Raw genomic sequence first — 26,968 nt, 5'->3', positions numbered from 1 at the left:
GTTATCAGGCCCTTGGGGCACTATTTCTCCCACTCCTGCCACTGAAACCGACAGTGGGGGACTATTCCTCCCACTGACACCAACGATGGGGCCCTAATCCTCCCACTGACACCTACGATAGGGCACTATTCCTCCCACTGACATCCAATGATGGGGCACAATTCCTCCCACTGACAACAATGATGGGGCACTATTCCTCTCACTCATAGCAATGATGGGGCACTATTCCTCCCACTGACAACCAATAATGGGGCACAATTCCTCTCACTGACAAGTGACAACAATGATGGGGCACTATTCCTCCCACTGACACCAACAATGGGGCACTATTCCTCCCACTGATACCAATGATGGGGCACTATTCCTCCCACTGACAACCAATGATGGGGCACTATTCCTCCCACTAACACCAACAATGGGGCACTATTCCTCCCACTGACAACCAATGATGGGGCACTATTCCTCCTACTGATACCAATGATGGGGCACTATTCCTCCCACTGATACCAATGATGGGGCACTATTCCTCCCACTGATACCAATGATGGGGCACTATTCCCCCCACTGATACCAATGATGGGGCACTATTCCTCTCACTCATACCAATGATGGGGCACTATTCCTCTCACTCATACCAATGATGGGGCACTATTCCTCCCACTGACAACAATGATGGGGCACTATTCCTCCCACTGATACCAATGATGGGGCACTATTCCTCCCACTGACAACCAATGATGGGGCACTATTCCTCTCACTAATACCAATGATGGGGCACTATTCCTCTCACTGATACCAATGATGGGGCACTATTGATCTTTTATTGAAAAGAATCAAGCAACATATTTTATACAAAAGTAAAAAACAGAACTATAGTACAATATTCCAACAGAAAAAAACAAAGGAATTCACATCCATGTGCAGAATATATACAATATATACATAATCCACTTCCAACATTCTTAGAAAACTATTTACATAAAGCAGCAGAGAGGGCCTAAGAGGCACAACCCATCACCTATGTATGCAGCCATTTATCAAAAACTGAGCATTAAGAAAAAATCTAGGGTGATAAGAGACAGAAAGCCACACCCGGGAAAGAGACTCCTGGCAGTCAGGGAGGCTTGAAACCCCTCCACGCCTTCAGCCAAGCCCTGTGACCCCACTTGTCTCTCTCAAGCGCCCGAATCTTCCCCACCTCATGCAGAATGTCACACACCACCACCTGAACAGGAAGGATTTTACGCCGAAGGGTGACCTGACACCGTGCGTTCCATGTGTAATAACGGACTACTAAACTAACTAAAAAAAGTGTATCCAAACAAAAGCCTCCACCAGTATTGAATGCTCCGTACACCCACTCAGCATAACCCAGCCTGGAGAGGAAAGGAACACAGAGGGCCCGCCCAACCTGTTTGTATACCTCTATGTTAAAAGGGCAACGAAGCAGAAAATGGTCCATAGTCTCCTCCTCACCTGCACATTCCTCCCGAGGACAACCACGATCCATCCCACTGCGGAATTTCAAATTGCCCCGAACATAGAGCCTCCCGTGGAAGCACAACCAGGCCAGATCCCTGAATTTAAGGGGGACTCTAGCCAAATTAATCAATCTTAACCCTTCCCTCAAAATTGGGCCTGGGCAATCCCTTAAGGCCAGTGGGTCATGAAAGACTTCACTCAAGACTCGGCTCATAAGGACTTTCCTCGGAGCGGATCTGAGATCTTCAGCCGACAGTCGCCACTGCCGCAGCAACTTCAGACACGGAGCGACATAGGCTGGGAGCTGACCACGATGACCCCTGAGATTCTTCACTTGGCCACCTTCTTCCCAAAGTCGCAGAAAAGGCCTAAACCAAGATCTAAACATGCCTGCCCATCCAGGAGGTTCCACTGCAAGCATACTACCAATGTTAAACTTGAGAAATAGCAGTGAAAAGAAAAGAACGGGGTTGACCATACCTAAGCCACCCTCCCTCCTGGATAGATAGGTGACATTCCTCTTAATGGGGTTCAGTCTGTTCCCCCACAGCATCTGGAAGAACACACTATAGATCCTAGCATAGAGAGACACTGGCAAGATGCAGACAGGGCTGACATACAAGAAGATCGGTATCAGGTAAGTCTTAATCAGATCAACCCTTTCCCTCAGAGATAACTTCCATCTCTTCCAGCTGACCACCTTAGTATTGGCAACTTCCAGCCTGCCTTCCCAGTTTTTGAGGCCATAATCGCCAGGTCCAAATTCAATGCCTAATATCTTAATTTTTTCCTGGGGCACTGGAAAGGTGTCCGGGAGATCAAACCCCTCACCTTCCTTTCCCATCCAAAAAACTTCACTCTTTTCCTGATTGATCTTGGAGCCTGATGCTTCAGAGTACCGTGATGTCAGAGAGACCACCTCCTCCGCTTCATCTGTCCCAGTGACAATCACTGACACATCATCCGCATAGGCAACAACCCTCAAAGGCGGCTCACCCGGGATTCCCACTGGTACCCCACACAACATGCTGCTCTCTAGCCTCCTGATGAAGGGGTCGATTGCAAACACATAGAGCAGGGGACTCAGCGGACAACCCTGGCGCACCCCAGAACCAACCTCAAAGGACTGTCCAACCCAACCATTAACAAGAGGGAAGCTTTCTGCCCCCTTATACAAAACTTTTAACCAATCGACAAAACCACCCGGCAGACCGTACTTACTAAAGAGCAACCACAGGTACTCATGGTTGACACGATCGAAAGCCTTTGCCTGATCCAATGCCAGTAGATACTTTCCCCAGCCTGCAGCCCTGCACTGCTCCAAGGCCTCCCGGACAGCTAAAACCGCTGTGAAGGTGCTCCTACCCGGGATCGAACAGTGCTGATGGCGAGAAAGCAAAGACTCTGCTACTGCCGATAGGCGCCAGAAAAGTATCTTCGCCAGCACCTTTCTATCGACATTGAGAAGGCTGATGGGGCGCCAATTCTCAATCATCGAAGGATCTTTACCTTTTGAAAGAAGAATCACAGCTGAGTGTCTCATGGAAGGGGGAAGCACCCCCTCCACAAGACAACTGTTAAAAACCTCTACCAAATGTGGGGCCAGAATAGACTTAAAGGCTTTGTAAAACTCAGCCGTCAGACCATCTGGTCCAGGTGACTTTTTGATGGCAAGCTGTTCAATTGCCCTCGTCACCTCTTCAACTGTGATCTCTTCTGTCAAATTCATCAAAGGGACATCTCCACCATTTAGACCTGGAGTAGAGTCCAAAAAGCTTTCCATCTTGTCTCGATCAAGCTCTTTCCTCCCAAGAAGTTCAGCATAAAAAGACCTCACGACCTCCAGGATCCCTGACCTGGACTTTGTCAAGGAACCTGTACTATCCTTAAGGCCAACGACCATCTTAGCAGCTACACCCTGTTTGCAGTTCTGGTAAGGGTCAGGCGAGTGGTATTTCCCATAGTCCCGCTCCAGAACCAAAGAGGTATGCCGGTCATATTGACACTTCCTGAGGAGGATTTTCACTTCAGAGATTGCCCCAGGATCTCCTCCTCTCGAGACAAGAATATCCAGCTTCCTCCGCAAACGTTGGTAGGTCATGTATCTATTAAACTGTTTTTTATTGGCTAGGCCCCTGAAGAATCCAGCAATCCTCTTTTTGGTCAGCTCCCACCACTCAGCCTTGCTGCTACAAAAGTCCAGGATGGTCACCTGTGCCTGAAAGAATTCCTCAAAGGATTGTCTAACATGTTCTTCCTCAAGGAGAGTCGAATTTAATCTCCAGATGCCTTTGCCCCTCTGAGGGAAGTCTGAAGCATTCAAGACCACAGATAGCATACAGTGATCAGAGAACTCCACTGCCTGCACCACTGGGGGTGAGAAAGCAGAGGCCTCCTTCAAAAAAAACCCTATCTATTCTACTCTGACTATTACCTCGATGAAATGTGAACCCTGTGTCATCCGGAAGGTGCTTAATGTGCACATCCACAAGACCAGCATCCCTAACCATACTATTTAAAAAAACGCTATCATATCCCAGCCGGTCATTGAAGTCCTTCCTGTCCTTGGGCCTAGTCACAGTATTAAAGTCACCTCCAAAAACCACTTGCCGGGATGTAAAAAGAAATGGCTTGATCCTTGTAAAAAGGCATTTCCTGTCCCACTTTGTGTGCGGCCCATAAATATTAATTAGGCGCAGGTCCTGCCCTCCCACAAGAACGTCTAAGACCATACATCTCCCAATCTCCACCTCAATAACCCGCCGGACAGTTACCATGCCGGTTTTAAACAACACCGCCACCCCGCCGTAAGGCTCGGCCGCAAGAGACCAGTAAGATGGACCATACCTCCACTCTCTCTTGGCCATATGAATATCTGCCAAGGAGGTGAGCCTAGTCTCCTGCAAAAATAAAATTTCAGCATCTAATTGGCTGAACAAAAAGAAGGCCATAGAACGAGCTCTTACTGACTTAATACTGGCGACATTTATTGTCACCACTTTTAACGGAGGGGGAACCGCCATTTGGGTTATTGAGTGGATTGCTTCTTAGCTCCCCTCTGCTGCTCATCACCAGAAGCCTCTCTCTTTCTTGAAGCCTCCTCCAACTCCATTTCAATTTCTGAATTCTGCTCAGAAGAATCCCCAGATGAGGAGATATCCCAAGCAGAAGCCCTAGAACGGTTGGGGACAGACACTGGGGCATCCTGTCCCTGTTCCGTCCTCACCGTCTGTCTCTTCTGCCTCACAACCTTCCTTCTCTCCTCCAGGTACTGCAGGTCAGATTCAGAGATGCTTTCATCTCTTGTTTTCTTCTTCTTCTTTGAAGTATTCACAGAAGACTTCTTTACAGAGGAAGCCGCAGCAGCACCCTTTTTGGTACCCTCTACCACTCCTGGTGGGTGGGGGGCTTCTTTAAGGTCACACTTAGGAAGGGAAGATTTATCGGGAATAACTGACTTGGGGGGCACAGACTTGGAAGGTTCTGACACAAGAGGAGCAGGGACAGTAGGCTGGGGGGACACAGGGACAGACACAGAAGGAATACTTACAGATACAGGAGGGGTGGGCACAGGGACTGGGGAGGGATCCTGAACAAGACCAGGGGGGTCAGTCACCGCAGAGGAGGGTGGTACACCAGGGGCCTCATCCTCCATCCTGTCCAGCCTTAAGAGGTCATCTATCACCTCTCTATCCATATTATGCAAGGCTTCAGGACATCGGCTGTAGGGGTGGCCAAGGCGCAGGCACAGGTTGCACCTTATCGCCTGGGTGCAGTCCCTGGCCACATGACCCTGCCCCCGACACACTGAACAGATCAGAGCTGAACAAGAGGAGCTAAAATGCCCCTTTTCTCCACAGCGGTGACACAGTTTTGGCTGACCGGGATAAAAAATGGTCATCCTATCCCTCCCTATAAAGGCAGAGGAGGGCAGGTGACGGACAACATTCCCATCCCTAGCCAACCTGACCGTTACCGACCAACCCCCGGTCCAGATGCCACGCTCATCATAAATTTTATCTGGCCTGGTCAAAACATCCCCATAATTTCTCAACCAGACCTCTAAGTCCCGAGCAGGAACACTCTCATTTGTGAGGATAATAGTGATTTTCTTTACTGTTGACCTTTGGGAAACTGCCACTGGCACCAGACCTTCCCAATCGGGTCTTGACCTGCACCGAGCCATATATCGTTCCCAGAACAGGTCAAGACCCTCTGGTCTGGTGAAACTAACCGTGTACTCCCGACTTCCAGCCACATGTATCAAGGCATATAGGTCATTAGCCCCAAAACCCATATCCAAGATCAGGTCCACAACCATACGCCGTGCTACAGGGACTGCACCACCTTCCCATTTAAGGAGGACTACGTTCCGCCTTGGACCCCCAGCAGGAGCCATAGACCCAAGACCAGATCCAATGGTGCTCATAGTGGCAGCCTGCAAGGGAAAACCCCGATTGGAAGCGGAGCTCCTCCTTGATTGTATTCCTGGCTTGATGATATTGCCAGGAGCACAGCTTACCACCTGTGCAAATGTAGGCTTATTAGGGCCAAGACCCCACACTGATGTCACATTATCAGGTACATTTCTATTATTATTTTCAGCTTGGCCTAAATCAGCAGCATTATCAGTTAAACATACAATGGTGGGTCCCACCACACCTGCAATGTTATTAGGTGTAGTTACTGTTTCTAATGCAGTACAAAATGCTTCCTGCTGCTGCGCTGTAGAGTCCTGGTTAGTTATTACTGAGACAGTTTTGGGCTCAGCAGAAGCAGGGTTAATCGGCTCTTCTGGGTTTTGTAGTTCCTGAGCAGAAATGTCATTTTTTAAACGTAACATTTTCTCAGCAGGCAAAGCATTGCTGAGCACAGGGGTATCATCCTGGGTGTCACTGGGAAAACCCTCATTATTAGGCAAGGTGCTAAAAGGCACAAAAACAGTTTTGTCTATTACCTGAGACTTGATAGCTTTTATCTTATCAGGTACATGATCCGGCAAGTCCTCCACATCACCAAACACCAGCTTATCTCCCTGTACTGGAGACTCCATTACCTGGATTACCTTTAGCATGCCTCCTGAGCCCTGAGATGGCAATGGGCTGCTTACCTCACCTTGAGGGGGAAGGGGGTCAGAACATGGGGTCTCCTCCTCCACCTCCATCTTTGCAAACCTTCGGTCGTTGCTAAACTTCTCCCTGAAGGGACCATCCCTGCCTTCCATCATGGCCACGATGGTTTCCTGATGTTCCACACGGACCTTAGCTAATTGGACCTCTGAATCCATGGATCCGCGGTTCTTGCTGAACAAGCCTTCACGCTGCTTTCTCAGGCGCTTTAAATCCGCTCTAAGCTTGTAGAGCTTGTCTCTTTCCTTATTGAGGACTTTGATCCCGGCCACCACTCGCTCCCGAATGGATCCAGCATCTTCATCCTCACCAGGTGCAGAGAGATCACCAACCACGGCTTGTCCAGGAGCAGGGGTGCCATCCATCCGACCAGGGGATGGCTGAGAGCCTCCAGCAGGAGAGGCCCCGCTGGCCTGCATGGCCTCCCCAGGAAGGAGCCAGCAGGCCTGGGAGGGATTTCACCTCACTCCCCTCTCAAACAGATCACCTGGAGCAGCTCCAGACACACAGCCAGAGAACCTTGCAGCAGCCACACCCGAAGCTGAATGATGGGACACTACTCCTCCCACTGACAGCAATGATGGGGCACTATTCCTCCCACTGACACCAACACTGGGGCACTATTCCTCCCACTGACACCAACGATGGGGCACTATTCCTCCCACTGACAACCAATGATGGGGCACTATTCCTCCCACTGACAACCAATGATGGGGCACTATTGATCTTTTATTGAAAAGAATCAAGCAACATATTTTATACAAAAGTAAAAAACAGAACTATAGTGCAATATCCTAGCAGAAAACAAAGGAATACACATCCATGTGCAGAATATATACAATATATACATAATCCACTTCCAACATTCTTAGAAAAATATTTACATAAAGCAGCAGAGAGGGCCTAAGAGGCACAACCCATCACCTATGTACGCAGCCATTTATCAAAAACTGAGCATTAAGAAAAAAATCTAGGGTGATAAGAGACAGAAAGCCACACCCGGGAAAGAGACTCCTGGCAGTCAGGGAGGCTTGAAACCCCTCCATGCCTTCAGCCAAGCCCTCTGACCCCACTTGTCTCTCTCAAGCACCCGAATCTTCCCCACCTCATGCAGAATGTCACACACCACCACCTGAACAGGAAGGATTTTACGCCGAAGGGTGACCTGACACCGTGCGTTCCATGTGTAATAACGGACTACTAAACTAACTAAAAAAAGTGTATCCAAACAAAAGACCCCACCAGTATTGAATGATCCGTACACCCACTCAGCATAACCCAGCCTGGAGAGGAAAGGAACACCGAGGGCCAGCCCAACCTGTTTGTATACCTCTATGTTAAAAGGGCAACGAAGCAGAAAATGGTCCATAGTCTCCTCCTCACCTGTACATTCCTCCCGAGGACAATCACGATCCATCCCACTGCGGAATTTCAAATTGCCCCGAACATAGAGCCTCCCGTGGAAGCACAACCAAGCCAGATCCCTGAATTTAATGGGGACTCTAGCCAAATTAATCAGTCTTAACCCTTCCCTCAAAATTGGGCCTGGGCAATCCCTTAAGGCCAGTGGGTCATGAAAGACTTCGCTCAAGACTCGGCTCATAAGGACTTTCCTCGTAGCAGATCTGAGATCTTCAGCCGACAGTCGCCACTGCCGCAGCAACTTCAGACACAGAGCGACATAGGCTGGAAGCTGACCACGATGACCCCTGAGATTCTTCACTTGGCCACCTTCTTCCCAAAGTGGCAGAAAGGGCCTAAACCAAGATCTAAACATACCTGCCCATCCAGGAGGTTCCACTGCAAGCATACTACCAATGTTAAACTTGAGAAATAGCAGTGAAAAGAAAAGAACGGGGTTGACCATACCTAAGCCACCCTCCCTCCCGGATAGATAGGTGACATTCCTCTTGATGGGGTTCAGTCTTTTCCCCCACAGCATCTGGAAGAACACACTATAGATCCTAGCATAGAGAGACACTGGCAAGATGCAGACAGGGCTGACATACAAGAAGATCGGTATCAGGTAAGTCTTAATCAGATCAACCCTTTCCCTCAGAGATAACTTCCATCTCTTCCAGCTGACCACCTTAGTATTGGCAACTTCCAGCCTGCCTTCCCAGTTTTTGAGGCCATAATCGCCAGGTCCAAATTCAATGCCTAATATCTTAATTTTTTCCTGGGGCACTGGAAAGGTGTCCGGGAGATAAAACCCCTCACCTTCCTTTCCCATCCAAAAAACGTCACTCTTTTCCTGATTGATCTTGGAGCCTGATGCTTCAGAGTACCGTGATGTCAAAGAGACCACCTCCTCCGCTTCATCTGTCCCAGTGACAATCACTGACACATCATCCGCATAGGCAACAACCCTCAAAGGCGGCTCACCCGGGATTCCCACTGGTACCCCACACAACATGCTGCTCTCTATCCTCCTGATGAAGGGGTCGATTGCAAACACATAGAGCAGGGGACTCAGGGGACAACCCTGGTGCACCCCAGAGCCAACCTCAAAGGACTGTCCAACCCAACCATTAACAAGAGGGAAGCTTTCTGCCCCCTTATACAAGACTTTTAATCAAACTGCTGTGAAGGTGCTCCTACCCTGGATCGAACAGTGCTGATGGCGAGAAAGCAAAGACTCTGCTACTGCCGATAGGTGCCAGAAAAGTATCTTCGCCAGCACCTTTCTATCGATATTCAGAAGGCTTATGGGGCTTCAATTCTCAATCATCGAAGGATCTTTACCTTTTGAAAGAAGAATCACAGCTGAGAGTCTCATGGAAGGGGGAAGCACCCCCTCAGCAAGACAACTGTTAAAAATCTCTACCAAATGTGGGGCCAGAATAGACTTAAAGGCTTTGTAAAACTCAGCCGTCAGACCATCCGGTCCAGGTGACTTTTTGATGGCAAGCTGTTCAATTGCCCTCGTCACCTCTTCAACTGTGATCTCTTCTGTCAAATTCATCAAAGGGACATCTCCACCATTTAGACCTGGAGTAGAGTCCAAAAAGCTTTCCATCTTGTCTCGGTCAAGCTCTTTCCTCCCAAAAAGTTCAGCATAAAAAGACCTCACGACCTCCAGGATCCCGGACCTGGACTTTGTCAAGAAACCTGTACTATCTTTAAGGCCAACGACCATCTTAACAGCTACACCGTTTGCAGTTCTGGTTAGGGTCAGGTGAGTGGTATTTCCCATAGTCCTGCTCCAGAACCAAAGAGGTATGCCGGTCATACTGACACTTCTTGAGGAGGATTTTCACTTCAGAGATTGCCCCAGGATCTCCTCCTCTTGAGACAAGAATATCCAGCTTCCTCCGCAAACGTTGGTAGGTCATTTATCTATTAAACTGTTTTTTATTGGCTAGGCCCCTGCAGTGGCGGCCCGTGCATAGGGGGCGCCAGAGCGACGCCCCCCCTAAAAAAAAAGAAAAAAAAAATAGAAAAAAAAAATTACAAAAAGAACAAATAAAGTTTTGAAAAAAAAAATCGTGTTCGCAGGCCTATGCGCTGGGCCTGGTGGCTATGGGGGGGGGGGGGGGGGGGGTAAGGTTTACGACCCAGAAGAGGCGCCGATTGGCTGCCTTCTAGGGGCGTAACCTGGGCGCAGGAAAAAGCGCTGAGCCACCCCCACCTTCGTGATATCCTGGCTGTGATTGGTCCAGTCTCCAGCCTGGACCAATCATCATCCAGGACATCGCTGACTCGCAATTGGGGCGGTGCCGGTGCGTGCGTCAGTCACGCACCGTCACCGCCCGATCTCCTTCCCGCCGCCCGGACCTGAAGACAGAAGACTGAAGAGGAGGACATCCACGGCGCTGCTCGTCTCGGTTCCCGGAATCCCACCATCCCGCCGCCGTCAGAAGGTAAGTGATTGAAGCCGACCTGTGCCCTCACCTGTGCCATGCCTGTACCATCACCTGTGCCATCACCTGTGCCATGCCTATGCTATCACCTGTGCCATGCCTATGCCATCACCTGTGCCATGCCTATGCCATCACCTGTGCCATGCCTATGCCATCACCTGTGCCATCACCTGTGCCATGCCTATGCCATCACCTGTGCCATGCCTATGCCATCACCTGTGCCATCACCTGTGCCATGCCTATGCCATCACCTGTGCCATGCCTATGCCATCACCTGTGCCATGCCTATGCCATCACCTGTGCCATCACCTGTGCCATGCCTATGCCATCACCTGTGCCATGCCTATGCCATCACCTGTACCATCTCCTGTGCCATGCCTATGCCATCACCTGTGCCATGCCTATGCCATCACATGTGCCATGCCTATACCATCACCTGTGCCATGCCTGTACCATGACCTCAAAGTCATGCAGTTTTTTTACCGCGTTTTTTGCCACGAAGCAATACCTATTACATTTTTCTTTTTGCGTCCCCCCCCAAAAAAATTTTGAGCACCACCCGCCACTGGGCCCCTGAAGAATCCAGCAATCCTCTTTTTGGTCAGCTCCCACCACTCAGCCTTGCTGCTACAAAAGTCCAGGATGGTCACCTGTGCCTGAAAGAATTCCTCAAAGGATTGTCTAACATGTTCTTCCTCAAGGAGTGTCGAATTTAATCGCCAGATGCCCTTGCCCCTCTGAGGGAAGTCTGAAGCATTCAAGACCACAGATAGCATACAGTGATCAGAGAACTCCACTGCCTGAACCACTGTGGGGGAGAAAGCAGAGGCCTCCTTCAAAAAAACCTATCTATCCTACTCTGACTATTACCTCGATGAAAGGTGAACCCTGTGTCATCCGGAAGGTGCTTAATGTGCACATCCACAAGACCAGCATCCCTAACCATACTATTTAAAAAAACGCTATCATATCCCAGCCTGTCATTGAAGTCCTTCCTGTCTTTGGGCCTAGTCACAGTATTAAAGTCACCTCCAAAAACCACTTGCCGGGATGTAAAAAGAAATGGCTTGATCCTTGTAAAAAGGCATTTCCTGTCCCACTTTGTGTGCGGCCCATAAACATTAATTAGACGCAGGTCCTGCCCTTCCACAAGGACGTCTAAGACCATACATCTCCCAATCTCCACCTCAATAACCCGCCGGACAGTTACCATGCCGGTTTTAAACAACACTGCCACCCCGCCGTAAGGCTCGGCCGCAAGAGACCAGTAAGATGGACCATACCTCCACTCTCTCTTGGCCATATGAATATCTGCCAAGGAGGTGAGCCTAGTCTCCTGCAAAAATAAAATTTCAGCATCAAATTGGCTGAACAAAAAGAAGGCCATAGAACGAGCTCTTACTGACATAATACTGGCGACATTTATTGTCACCACTTTTAACGGAGGGGGAATCGCCATTTGGGTTATTGGGTGGATTGCTTCTTAGCTCCCCTCTGCTGCTCATCACCAGAAGCCTCTCTCTTTCTTGAGGCCTCTTCCAATTCCATTTCTGAATCAGAATTTTGCTCAGAAGAAGCTCCAGATGAGGAAATATCCCATGTAGAAGCCCTAGAACGGTTGGGGACAGACACTGGGGCATTCTGTCCCTGTTCCATCCTCACCGTCTGTCTCTTCTGCCTCACAACCTTCCTTCTCTCCTCCAGGTACTGCTGGTCAGACTCCGAGATGTTTTCATCTCTTGTTTTTTTCTTCAAAGTCTTTGCAGAAGACTTCTTTACAGAAGAAGCAGCAGCACCCTTTTTGGCACATCCCACCACTCCTGGTGGGGGGGGGGCCTTCCTTTAAGTCAGACCTAGGAGACCCATGGGGCAAGACTGACTCGGGGGGCACAGACTTAGAAGGTTCTGACACAAGAGGAGCAGGTACAGTAGGCTGGGGGGACACAGAGACAGCCACAGAAGGAATACCTACAGACACAGAAACTGGGGAGGGATCCTGAACAGGACCAGGGGGGTCAGTCACCGCAGAGGAGGATGGTACACCAGGGGCCTCATCCTCCATCTTGTCCAGCCTCAAAAGTTCATCTACTACCTCCTTCTCCATATTGTGCCAGGCCTCCGGACATCGGCTGTAGGGGTGGCCTGGGTGCAGTCCCTGGCCACATGACCCTGTCCCCGACATACTGAACATATTAAAGCTGAACAGGAGGAGCTAAAATGCCCCTTTTCTCCACAGCGGTGACACAGCTTTGGCTGACCAGGATAAAAAAATAGTCATCCTATCCCTCCCTATGAAAGCCGAGGAGGGCAGGTGAAGGACAACATTCCCATCCCTGGCCAACCTAACCGTTACTGACCAACCCCCAGTCCAGATGTCACGTTCATCAAGGATTTTTTCTAGCCTTGTCAAAACCTCACCATAGTTCCTTAACCAGACCTCTAGGTCTCGAGCAGGAACACTCTCGTTATTGAGGATGATGGTTATTTTTTTAACAGTGGATCTTTGTGAAACAGCAACTGGTGCCAGACCTTCCCATTCGGGTCTTGACCTGCACCGAGCCTCATATCATTCCCAGAACAGGTCAAAACCCTCCGGCCTGGTGAAGCTGATTGTGTACTCCCGGCTCCCAGCTACGTGTATTAGGGCATAAAGGTCATTCGTCCCAAAGCCCTTCTACAAAATCATATCCACCACCACACGCCGTGCTGGAGGGATTGCACCACCTTCCCATTTAAGAATAACGACATTACGTCTTGGACCCCCAGCAGAAGCCAGAGACCCAAGACCAGAACCAGTGGCAGTTTGTGGTGTAAAACTCTTCCTGGAAGCAGGGTTCCTCATTGGCTGCAGCCCTGGCTTAATAATATTACCAGGTGCAGAGCATACCACCTGAGCAAAAGAGGGCTTATCTGAGCCAAGGCCCCACACCGATGTAACTTTAGCCGGTACATTACTATTATTATCATTATTATTAACTGCTTGTACTGAGCCAGCAGGATTGTCCATTACACACATATCGGCAGGATTATTAAGAACACCTGAAATAGAAGAAATGTCACAAGCATTGTTCATTATCACAGTTTCTGCTGTAGTACCACAGGTGTCCTGATGCTGCAGTGTAGAGACAGCAGCTGTGACTGGACAAACAGCCTTTGACTCAGCAAAAGGGGGGTTAATGGGTTGCTCTGGCTCTTGCCGTTCCTTTGCTGCAATGTCATTTTTTAAACGCAGTTTTTCCTGCAAGGAAACATCAGCAGCCAAAGTATTGCTGGATATGGAATTACCAGTCTGGGTGTCATTGGGCAAACCATCAGTATTAGTCAAGGTGTTAAATGGCACAAAAATAGTTTTATCAGTCACTTGTGACTTGCTAGGCTTTACCTTATCAGGCACATTATCAGGTAAGTTCTCCTCACCAAACACCAGCTGATCCGCCCGTAATGGAGACTCCACTGCCTGGATCACTTTCAGCATGCCTCCTGAGCCCTGAGAAGGCAATGGGCTGCTTACCTCACCTTGGGGGGGCAGGGGGTCAGAACTGGGGGTCTCCTCCTCCACCTCCATCTTTGCCATCCTTGCAAATCTCCGGTCATTGCAAAACTTTTCCTTAAAGGGCCCCTCTCTGCCTTCCATCATAGCCACAATGGTTTCCTGGTGTTGAACCCGCACCTTTGCCAACCGGATTTCCGAATCCATAGATCCACGGTTGCGGCTGTACAAACCTTCCCGCTGCTTTTGCAGACGTTTCAACTCCGCTCTGAGTTTGTAGAGCTGGTCTCTCTCCCTATTCAGGACCTTGATCCCGGCCACTACTCGCTCCCGAATGGACTCGGCATCCTCATCCCCACCAGGGGCAGAGAGATCCCCAGCCATGGCTTGTCCAGGAGCAGGCATGTCATCTATCCGCCCAGGGGATGGCTGAGAGCTTCCAGCAGGAGAGGCCCCGCTGGCCTGCATGGCCTCCCCAGATAGGGGCCAGCAGGGCTGGGAGAGATTTTACCAGACTCCCCTCTCACACAGATCACCTGGAGCAGACACACAGCCAAAGAGCCCGAAGCTGAATGATGGGAAACTACTCCTCCCACTGACACCAACACTGGGGCACTATTCCTCCCACTGACACCAACGATGGGACACTATTCCTCCCACTGACAACCAATGATGGGGCACTATTCCTCCCACTCATACCAATGATGGGGCACTGCTCCTCCCACCGACAACAATGATCGGGCACTATTCCTCCCACTCATACCAATGATGGGGCACTATTCCTCCCACTCATACCAATGATGGGGCACTATTCCTCGCACTGACACCAACAATGGGACACTATTCCTCCCACTCATACCAATGATGGGGCACTATTCCTCCCACTCATACCAATGATGGGGCACTATTCCTTGCACTGACACCAACAATGGGACACTATTCCTCCCACTCATACCAATGATGGGGCACTATTCCTCCCACTCATACCAATGATGGGGCACTATTCCTCGCACTGACACCAACGATGGGGCACTATTCCTCCCACTGAAACCAATGATGGGGCACTATTCCTCCCACTGACAACCAATGATGGGAGACTATTCCTCCCAATGACACCAATGATGGGGCACTATTTCTCCCATTTATACCAATGATGGGGCACTATTCCTCACACTGACACCAACAATGGGGCACTATTCCTCCCACTGACAACCAATGATGGGGCACTATTCCTCCCACTCATACCAATGATGGGGCACTGCTCCTCCCACCGACAACAATGATCGGGCACTATTCCTCCCACTCATACCAATGATGGGGCACTATTCCTCCCACTCATACCAATGATGGGGCACTATTCCTCGCACTGACACCAACAATGGGACACTATTCCTCCCACTCATACCAATGATGGGGCACTATTCCTCCCACTCATACCAATGATGGGGCACTATTCCTTGCACTGACACCAACAATGGGACACTATTCCTCCCACTCATACCAATGATGGGGCACTATTCCTCCCACTCATACCAATGATGGGGCACTATTCCTCGCACTGACACCAACGATGGGGCACTATTCCTCCCACTGAAACCAATGATGGGGCACTATTCCTCCCACTGACAACCAATGATGGGAGACTATTCCTCCCAATGACACCAATGATGGGGCACTATTTCTCCCATTTATACCAATGATGGGGCACTATTCCTCACACTGACACCAACAATGGGGCACTATTCCTCCCACTGAAACCAATGACGGGACACTATTCCTCCCACTGAACCCAATGATGGGGCACTATTCCTCCCACTCATACCAATGATGGGGCACTATTCCTCCCAATGACACCAATGATGGGGCACTATTCCTCCCATTCATACCAATGATGGGGCACTATTCCTCTCACTCATACCAATGATGGGGCACTATTCCTCCCACTGACACCAATGATGGGGCACTATTCCTCCCACTCATACCAATGATGGGGCACTATTGATCTTTTATTGAAAAGAATCAAGCAACATATTTTATACAAAAGTAAAAAACATAACTATAGTACAATATTCCAACAGAAAACAAAGGAATACACATCCATGTGCAGAATATATACAATATATACATAATCCACTTCCAACATTTTTAGAAAACTATTTACATAAAGCAGCAGAGAGGGCCTAAGAGGCACAACCCATCACCTATGTATGCAGCCATTTATCAAAAACTGAGCATTAAGAAAAAATCTAGGGTGATAAGAGACAGAAAGCCACACCCGGGAAAGAGACTCCTGGCAGTCAGGGAGGCTTGAAACCCCTCCACGCCTTCAGCCAAGCCCTCTGACCCCACTTGTCTCTCTCAAGCGCCCGAATCTTCCCCACCTCATGCAGAATGTCACACACCACCACCTGAACAGGAAGGATTTTACGCCGAAGGGTGACCTGACACCGTGCGTTCCAGGTGTAATAACGGACTACTAAACTAACTAAAAAAAGTGTATCCAAACAAAAGCCCCCACCAGTATTGAATGCTCCGTACACCCACTCAGCATAACCCAGCCTGGAGAGGAAAGGAACACCGAGGGCCCGCCCAACCTGTTTGTATACCTCTATGTTAAAAGGGCAACGAAGCAAAAAATGGTCCATAGTCTCCTCCTCACCTGTACATTCCTCCCGAGGACAACCACGATCCATCCCACTGCGGAATTTCAAATTGCCCCGAACATAGAGCCTCCCGTGGAAGCACAACCAGGCCAGATCCCTGAATTTAAGGGGGACTCTAGCCAAATTAATCAGTCTTAACCCTTCCCTCAAAATTGGGCCTGGGCAATCCCTTAAGGCCAGTGGGTCATGAAAGACTTCGCTCAAGACTCGGCTCATAAGGACTTTCCTCGGAGCGGATCTGAGATCTTCAGCCGACAGTCGCCACTGCCGCAGTAACTTCAGACACGGAGCGACATAGGCTGGGAGCTGACCACGATGACCCCTGAGATTCTTCACTTGGCCACCTTCTTCCCAAAGTCGCAGAAAAGGCCTAAACCAAGATCTAAACATGCCTGCCCATCCAGGAGGTTCCACTGTAAGCATACTACCAATGTTAAACTTGAGAAATAGCAGTGAAAAGAAAAGAACGGGGTTGACCATACCCAAGCCACCCTCCCTCCTGGATAGATAGGTAACATTCCTCTTGATGGGGTTCAGTCTGTTCCCCCACAGCATCTGGAAGAACACACTATAGATCCTAGCATAGAGAGACACTGGCAAGATGCAGACAGGGCTGACATACAAGAAGATCGGTATCAGGTAAGTCTTAATCAGATCAACCCTTTCCCTCAGAGATAACTTCCATCTCTTCCAGTTGACCACCTTAGTATTGGCAACTTCCAGCCTGCCTTCCCAGTTTTTGAGGCCATAATCGCCAGGTCCAAATTCAATGCCTAATATCTTAATATTTTCCTGGGGCACTGGAAAGTTGTCCGGGAGATCAAACCCCTCACCTTCCTTTCCCATCCAAAAAACTTCACTCTTTTCCTGATTGATCTTGGAGCCTGATGCTTCAGAGTACCGTGATGTCAGAGAGACCACCTCCTCCGCTTCATCTGTCCCAGTGACAATCACTGACACATCATCCGCATAGGCAACAACCCTCAAAGGCGGCTCACCCGGGATTCCCACTGGTACCCCACACAACATGCTGCTCTCTAGCCTCCTGATGAAGGGGTCGATTGCAAACACATAGAGCAGGGGACTCAGGGGACAACCCTGGCGCACCCCAGAACCAACCTCAAAGGACTGTCCAACCCAACCATTAACAAGAGGGAAGCTTTCTGCCCCCTTATACAAGACTTTTAACCAATCGACAAAACCACCCGGCAGACCGTACTTACTAAAGAGCAACCACAGGTACTCATGGTTGACACGATCGAAAGCCTTTGCCTGATCCAATGCCAGTAAATACTTTCCCCAGCCTGCAGCCCTGCACTGCTCCAAGGCCTCCCGGACAGCTAAAACCGCTGTGAAGGTGCTCCTACCCTGGATCGAACAGTGCTGATGGCGAGAAAGCAAAGACTCTGCTACTGCCGATAGGCGCCAGAAAAGTATCTTCGCCAGCACCTTTCTATCGACATTGAGAAGGCTAATGGGGCGCCAATTCTCAATCATCGAAGGATCTTTACCTTTTGAAAGAAGAATCACAGCTGAGAGTCTCATGGAAGGGGGAAGCACCCCCTCAGCAAGACAACTGTTAAAAATCTCTACCAAATGTGGGGCCAGAATAGACTTAAAGGCTTTGTAAAACTCAGCCGTCAGACCATCCGGTCCAGGTGACTTTTTGATGGCAAGCTGTTCAATTGCCCTCGTCACCTCTTCAACTGTGATCTCTTCTGTCAAATTCATCAAGAGGACATCTCCACAATTTAGACCTGGAGTAGAGTCCAAAAAGCTTTCCATCTTGTCTCGGTCAAGCTCTTTCCTCCCAAGAAGTTCAGCATAAAAAGACCTCACGACCTCCAGGATCCCTGACCTGGACTTTGTCAAGGAACCTGTACTATCCTTAAGGCCAACGACCATCTTAACAGCTACACCCTGTTTGCAGTTCTGGTAAGGGTCAGGCGAGTGGTATTTCCCATAGTCCCTCTCCAGAACCAAAGAGGTATGCCGGTCATATTGACACTTCCTGAGGAGGATTTTCACTTCAGAGATTGCCCCAGGATCTCCTCCTCTCGAGACAAGAATATCCAGCTTCCTCCGCAAACGTTGGTAGGTCATGTATCTATTAAACTGTTTTTTATTGGCTAGGCCCCTGAAGAATCCAGCAATCCTCTTTTTGGTCAGCTCCCACCACTCAGCCTTGCTGCTACAAAAGTCCAGGATGGTCACCTGTGCCTGAAAGAATTCCTCAAAGGATTGTCTAACATGTTCTTCCTCAAGGAGAGTCGAATTTAATCTCCAGATGCCTTTGCCCCTCTGAGGGAAGTCTGAAGCATTCAAGACCACAGATAGCATACAGTGATCAGAGAACTCCACTGCCTGCACCACTGGGGGTGAGAAAGCAGAGGCCTCCTTCAAAAAAAACCTATCTATTCTACTCTGACTATTACCTCGATGAAATGTGAATCCTGTGTCATCCGGAAGGTGCTTAATGTGCACATCCACAAGACCAGCATCCCTAACCATACTATTTAAAAAAACGCTATCATATCCCAGCCTGTCATTGAAGTCCTTCCTGTCCTTGGGCCTAGTCACAGTATTAAAGTCACCTCCAAAAACCACTTGCCGGGATGTAAAAAGAAATGGCTTGATCCTTGTAAAAAGGCATTTCCTGTCCCACTTTGTGTGTGGCCCATAAATATTAATTAGGCGCAGGTCCTGCCCTCCCACAAGAACGTCTAAAACCATACATCTCCCAATCTCCACCTCAATAACCCGCCGGACAGTTACCATGCCGGTTTTAAACAACACCGCCACCCCGCCGTAAGGCTCGGCCGCAAGAGACCAGTAAGATGGACCATACCTCCACTCTCTCTTGGCCATATGAATATCTGCCAAGGAGGTGAGCCTAGTCTCCTGCAAAAATAAAATTTCAGCATCTAATTGGCTGAACAAAAAGAAGGCCATAGAACGAGCTCTTACCGACTTAATGCTGGCAACATTTATTGTCACCACTTTTAACGGAGGGGGAACCGCCATTTGGGTTATTGGGTGGATTGCTTCTTAGCTCCCCTCTGCTGCTCATCACCAGAAGCCTCTCTCTTTCTTGAGGCCTCCTCCAATTCCATTTCTGAATCAGAATTTTGTTCAGAAGAAGCTCCAGATGTGGAGATATCCCATGCAGAAGCCCTAGAACGGTTGGGGACAGACACTGGGGCATCCTGTCCCTGTTCCGTCCTCACCGCCTGTCTCTTCCGCCTCACAACCTTCCTTCTCTCCTCCAGGTACTGCAGGTCAGATTCAGAGATGTTATCTCTTGTTTTCTTCTTTTTTGAAGTCTTCACAGAAGACTTCTTTACAGAGGAAACCGCAGCACCCTTTTTGGTACCCTCTACCACTCCTGGTGGGGGGGGACCTTCCCTTAAGTCAGACCTAGGAGGGGATGACTCATGGGGCAAGACTGACTTGGGGGGGACAGACTTAGAAGGTTCTGACACAAGAGGAGCGGGTACAGTAGGCTGGGGGGACACAGAGACAGTCACAGAAGGAATACCTACAGACACAGGAGGGTTGGCCACAGAAACTGGGGAGGGATCCTGAACAGGACCTGGGGGGTCAGTCACCGCTGAGGAGGATGGTACACCAGGGGCCTCATCCTCCATCCCGTCCAGCCTCAACAGTTCATCTACTACCTCCTTCTCCATGTTGTGCCAGGCCTCCGGACATCGGCTGTAGGGGTGGCCAAGGCGCAGGCACAGGTTGCACCTTATCGCCTGGGTACAGTCCCTGGCCACATGACCCTGTCCCCGACATACTGAACATATTAAGGCTGAACAGGAGGAGCTAAAATGCCCCTTTTCTCCACAGCGGTGACATAGCTTTGGCTGACCAGGATAAAAAATAGTCATCCTATCCCTCCCTATGAAAGCCGAGGAGGGCAGGTGACGGACAACATTCCCATCCCTGGCCAACCTAACCGTTACTGACCAACCCCCGGTCCAGATGTCACGTTCATCAAGGATTTTTTCTAGCCTTGTCAAAACCTCACCATAGTTCCTTAACCAGACCTCTAGGTCCCGAGCAGGAACACTCTCATTATTGAGGATGATGGTTATTTTTTTAACCGTTGATCTCTGCGAAACAGCAACTGGTGCCAGATCTTCCCATTCGGGTCTTGACCTGCACCGAGCTTCATATCGTTCCCAGAACAGGTCAAGACCCTCCGGCCTGGTGAAGCTGATTGTGTACTCCCGGCTCCCAGCTACATGTATTAGGGCATAAAGGTCATTCGCCCCAAAGCCCATCTCCAAAATCATATCCACCACCAAACGCCGTGCTGGAGAGACTGCACCACCTTCCCATTTAAGTATAACGACATTACGTCTTGGACCCCCAGCAGAAGCCAGAGACCCAAGACCGGAACCAGGGGTGCTCAAAGTGGCAGTTTGTGGTGTAAATCTCTGCCTGGAAGCAGGGTTCCTCATTGGCTGCAGCCCTGGCTTAATAATATTACCAGGAGCAGAGCGTACCACCTGAGCAAAAGAAGGCTTATCAGGGCCAAGACCCCACACCGATGTAACTTTAGCTGGTACATTATTATTATTATCCTTATTATTAACTGCTTGTACTGAGCCAGCAGGATTGTCTATTACACAAACATTAGTAGGATTATTCAGAACACCTGTGTTGGAAGTAATGTCAGAACAATCAGTATTCACTATCACAGTTTCTGCTGTAGTACCACAGGTGTCCTGATGCTGCAGTATAGAGACAGCAGCTGTGACTGGACAAACAGCCTTTGACTCAGCAAAAGGGGGGTTAACTGGTTGTTCTGGCTCTTGTAGTTCCTTTGCTGCAATGTCATTTTTTAAACGCAATTTTTCCTCAGTGGAAACATCAGCAGCTGAAGTATTGCTGGATATAATATTACCAGCCTGGGTGTCATTGGGCAAAACATCAGTATTAGCCAAGGTGTTAAATGGCACAAAAATAGTTTTATCAGTCACTTGTGACTTGCTAGGTTTTACCTTATCAGGCACATTGTCAGGAAAGTTCTCCTCACCAAACACCAGCTGATCCGCCCGTAATGGAGACTCCACTGCCTGGATCACTGTCAGCATGCCTCCTGAGCCCTGAGAAGGCAACGGGTTGCTTACCTCACCTTGGGGGGTCAGGGGGTCAGAACTGGGGGTCTCCTCGTCCACCTCCATCTTTGCCATCCTTGCAAATCTGCGGTCATTGCAAAACTTTTCCTTAAAGGGCCCCTCTTTACCTTCCATCATGGCCACAATGGTTTCCTGGTGTTGAACCCGGACCTTTGCCAACTGGATTTCCGGATCCATAGATCCACGGTTGCGGCTGTACAAACCTTCACGTTGCTTTCGCAGACGCTTCAACTCCGCTCTCAGTTTGTAGAGCTGGTCTCTCTCCCTATTCAGGACCTTGATCCCGGCCACCACTCGCTCCCGAATGGACTCGGTATCCTCATCCTCACCAGGGGCAGAGAGATCCCCAGCCATGGCTTGTCCAGGAGCAGGTATGTCATCCATCTGCCCAGGGGATGGCTGAGAGCTTCCAGCAGGAGAGGCCCTGCTGGCCTGCATGGCCTCCCCAGATAGGGGCCAGCAGAGCTGGGAGAGATTTTACCAGACTCCCCTCTCAAACAGATCACCTGGAGCAGCTCCAGACACACAGCCAGAGAACCTTCCTGCAGCCACACCCGAAGCTGAATGATGGGAAACTACTCCTCCCACTGACACCAACAATGGGGCACAAGTCTGAAGGAAGTAAACTGGCCCTTAGTGTAGAAAGTTTGGAGAGCCTTGCTATAGATGATTATGGAGCTAGTATGATCACACTGAGGAATGTACAGTAGATCTGTAAGTATGGTCACACTGTGACTGGGAATATATGGGAGAAGCATATACATGTTTGGGAGAAGCAGAATATGATCCCAATCCTGTGGACTGTAATTAGATCTGTCATTGCTAGGTAAGTCTTATTGTGTGGAATAATCACTCTGGGTGATAACTCCAGCCTGCATTACGTCATCCCCTCCTAATTCTCGCCTTCTGTTCTGAACCAGCGCTGGGTGACGTCACTCAGGGGATCCTAACGCGCAGGGCAGGAGGCACTTTTCGGCGCTCTGATTTGCTGCTACCTCGATGTAACGCCTCTGGGGGGCGGGGCTCGGCTGTCACTGTGTCCGGTCCTTTAAATATTGAACGATCTGTACGGACGGCTCTTCCTTGTCATGTCATCTCAGTGATCGGGGCTGTGTGCCGTGTACAGCCACCATGTTCGATCGGGAGCGGGGCTGGAACCTCTCCTTCGCCGGCTGCGGCTTCCTCGGGGTTTACCATGTCGGGGTGTCCAGCTGCCTGCAGGAGAGAGCGCCCTACCTGATCACCGAGGCCACCAAGATCTATGGGGCGTCTGCCGGGGCTCTCAATGCTGCCGCCCTGGTGTGCAGGTGCTGCCTGGGTGAGTACTAAGGAGAGACGGGGGGGTTCGGCTTCTAGTGGTGCCAGGCAGACATGCAGTGTCCCCCCCCCCCCCCCATACTAGTTCTGACATGCACACGGTGCTCTCCCTCCCCTATTGGATCTGACATGCAGACAGTGCCCCCCCCCCCCCTTTGGATCTGACATGCGGACAGTGCCCCCCTTATTGGATCTGACATGCAGACGGTGCCCCCGCCCCCCACCTATTGGATCTGACATGCAGACGGTGCCCCCCTTATTGGAACTGACATGCAGACGGTGCCCCCCCCCCCCCACCTATTGGATCTGACATGCAGATGGTGCCCCCCTTATAGAATCTGACATGCAGACGGTGCCCCCCCCCCCACCTATTGGATCTGACATGCAGACGGTGCCCCCCTTATAGGAACTGACATGCAGACGGTGCCCCTCTATTGGATCTGACATGCAGACAGTGCCCCTTTATTGGATCTGACATGCAGACGGTGTCCCCCTTATAGAATCTAACATGCAGATGGTGCCCCCCTTATTGGATCTGACATGCAGACGGCGCCCCTGTATTGGAACTGACATGCAGACGGCGCCCCTGTATTGGAACTGACATGCAGACGGCGCCCCTGTATTGGAACTGACATGCAGACGGCGCCCCTGTATTGGAACTGACATGCAGACGGCGCCCCTGTATTGGAACTGACATGCAGACGGCGCCCCTGTATTGGAACTGACATGCAGACGGTGCCCCCCTTATTGGATCTGACATGCAGACGGTGCCCCCCTTATTGGATCTGACATGCAGACGGTGCCCCCCCCCCCCCACCTATTGGATCTGTTATAGAGATGGTGCCCCCCTTATTGGATCTGACATGCAGACGGTGCCCCCCTTATTGGAACTGACATGCAGACGGTGCCCCCCTTATTGGAACTGACATGCAGACGGTGCCCCCCTTATTGGAACTGACATGCAGACGGTGCCCCCCTTATTGGAACTGACATGCAGACGGTGCCCCCCTTATTGGAACTGACATGCAGACGGTGCCCCCCCCCTCCACATCTATTGGATTTGACATGCCGACGGTACTCCACCCCCCCCCCTCCCTATTGGATCTGACATGCAGATGGTGCTCCCCTCATTGGATCTGACATGCAGACGGTGCTCCCCTCATTGGATCTGACATGCAGACGGTGCCCCTCTATTAGATCTGACATGCAGACGGTGCCCCCCCCCCCCTATTGGATCTGCCATGTAGACGGTGCCCCCCCTGCTGGATCTGACATAATGCAGATAGTGCCCCCCCCCTTAGATCTTGCACACAGTTTACCCCCCCCCCCCTGCTGGATCTGACATAATGCAGATAGTGCCCCCCCCCTTAGATCTTGCACACAGTTTACCCCGCCCCCTCCCCCACTGGATCTGATATACAGATAGTGTCTCCCCACTCCACTTTTAATTGACAGTAACCCTCCAGTAGACCATATCCTCTCTGATGTAGGCAGTGTTTCCTCCTGCAGAAGTCCTAGTTACCCCCTCATGTATCTTTCAGGTGCCATACAGATACTGCCACCTCCTGTGTACTAGGGATACCATACAGACTGTGCCTCCCTCCTGTATAGTAGAGGTGCTAGGATGGTGCCCTTCTTCTGTATACGAAAGGTTCCATACAGACCGGGGCCCCTTTCTGTATCCCGGAGGTGCCATACATACAGTGTCTCTAGTACAGTCAGTTTTCCAGAGTGGAATCCTCATCCATCACAGTCTTTATTAGTGTTCAAATCAGCACAGAAATCCAAGGAACAATTCATGCATCCCATAATCATCTGGGAGTGGTGGAAGCCAATTTTGCTATCTGATCTATAGCCTGTGCCCACCCCTAAGCTCTTCAAACTGAATATTGTCACAGGAAAAGGATTGAGACCATGTAATCCCCAATGTCCCCTTCCCAACGGCTTTCATTTGTATTTAATCCTTCCCTGGGAATAAAGTCCTATCCAGGTTGGTTGTCCAGTGTCTTGTCTGGAACTTTAGCAGATATAAACTGTAAAGGATGCAACTGTCCTCATATCAAACACTCATCCACCTATCGCCCCCGCCATCCACCTATCGCCCCCGCCATCCACCTATCGCCCCCGCCATCCACCTATCGCCCCCGCCATCCACCTATCGCCCCCGCCATCCACCTATCGCCCCCGCCATCCACCTATCGCCCCCGCCATCCACCTATCGCCCCCCGCCATCCACCTATCGCCCCCCGCCATCCACCTATCGCCCCCCGCCATCCACCTATCGCCCCCCGCCATCCACCTATCGCCCCCCGCCATCCACCTATCGCCCCCCGCCATCCACCTATCGCCCCCCGCCATCCACCTATCGCCCCGCCAGCCACCTTTCACCCACCTCCCATCATAGAGAGCTATATACATTTCAGTTATAAATCCACTGTTTGTATACAATGATTTCAGGTTTTATAAAAGGAACTCTAATCTGTCTGTTCATTAGGAAGCGGGGAAATGTCTATAGATCTCTGACCTGATCTCATCTCAGGCTGATTGTTGAGTCTGTCAACCACATTCCTAGTCTGTTTACTGCTTGACTACCTTAGTTCTGATGATTTGGGCATTTAGCAGTGAGTTATACACTACATAACAATGCTGGAAATGTAGTCATACTTGTATAAGCAGTCATGAGTCTGTGCGCACGTGTGTGTGTGTGTAATGAGTGATAGATAGTAGCTAATGTCAACCAGTCACAACTCTGGGTTTTTCAGAGAAGAGTGTATTGACCCATAGAATTCTATATAATTTCCTGAGCTAAGGAAACAATCGTATGCTATTGGTTCATGATGAGACTGTATTCTCTGATCTGTTTTCTCAGACGCCCAAATTTAAAGGCCCATACACCCAATAAGAAAATCGGAAGTGAAATTTAGTCCGACGAACGATCTGCCGATTTTCAGATCGTTAGTATAGTGCTTTCGACAGCCGATTATGAATTTTCGTACGACAAAAACTGGATGTGCAGGCTATAAATATTTTTATTGTACACAAGCACAACATCCGATTTTCATTTAATTAGTAAAGTATACGTCCGAAAAAAAATCAAGACAAGTCAACGCATGACATCACTTCTGAAGTTGAATTCTGTCATACGAGAAATCTCGTATGAAAGTAACCACTTGACTTTCCATATGAGACTAGCATGCAACAAAATACTAAAGAACATTCGTCTGATAATCTGATTGTGTGTACGAGGCTTGAGTCCCGCTTCACGTTAGTGTAATGTCAGACATCGCATGTGATTCGGAGCGCACTGCTCTGCAAATTACATCCGATGTCTGTGCGATGCAAATTCAGCCACACAGATTGTATGTCTGAATTTGCATTGTATTAAGACCCAACACACACAGGACCCTTTTTTAGGTCCACACCAGAATCGGATCACATGGTGGTTCACACCTATGCGATCCGATTCATGTTGGAGCTGACAGTTCGCACTGCGTTATGCGAACTGATCTGGGGGTGTCATTAACTTTGTATTGACATCCCCAGCGATTCGCATATGGCAGTGTGAACTGCCTGCAATTTGAGTGCGATGTGGGAACCCGCAGTGGATTCGCAGGGTTTCTGCATCGCATATGTGTGAACCGGCAATAAGAGTCCAACAAGGAGAGTGAGACTTCTTGTGAAAGTAGGTGAAGTCTCTTTATATTTTCCAGGGTATAGCATAGCTGATAGGGATAGTCAGACTGCAGGCATCCTAACCCAAAACTGAATTTCATCTTTTTTTGGATGGATGGTTTGAAATTTACAAGTAAACACCACAGTTTTTTAAGCTAAAACTTGTCAATTATAAAAAAAAATAATGTGCTTGATGTGTCTA

The 26,968-nt window shown here is 49.7% G+C and overlaps 1 protein-coding gene across 1 annotated transcript in view; it reads left to right on the top strand.

The window, feature by feature from the left end:
- The first annotated feature begins 22,807 nt into the window (after window positions 1–22,807).
- LOC309554291 (patatin-like phospholipase domain-containing protein 2) overlaps window positions 22,808–26,968 on the top strand; it is a 39,221-nt gene continuing 35,060 nt past the window's right edge. Inside the window, exon 1 of the mRNA XM_082255943.1 lies at window positions 22,808–23,095. Coding sequence (XP_082112069.1) covers window positions 22,909–23,095 — 187 coding nt within the window. The 5' untranslated portion in view covers window positions 22,808–22,908. The remainder of the gene's footprint in view (window positions 23,096–26,968) is intronic.

Source organism: Pelophylax lessonae (genome assembly GCF_965119305.1).
Source record: "Pelophylax lessonae genome assembly, chromosome: 4".
In the NCBI taxonomy this organism is placed as follows: Eukaryota; Metazoa; Chordata; class Amphibia; order Anura; family Ranidae; genus Pelophylax; species Pelophylax lessonae.
Note: the sequence above shows the minus strand (reverse complement) of the source record. Positions and strands in the feature narration are given on the sequence as shown.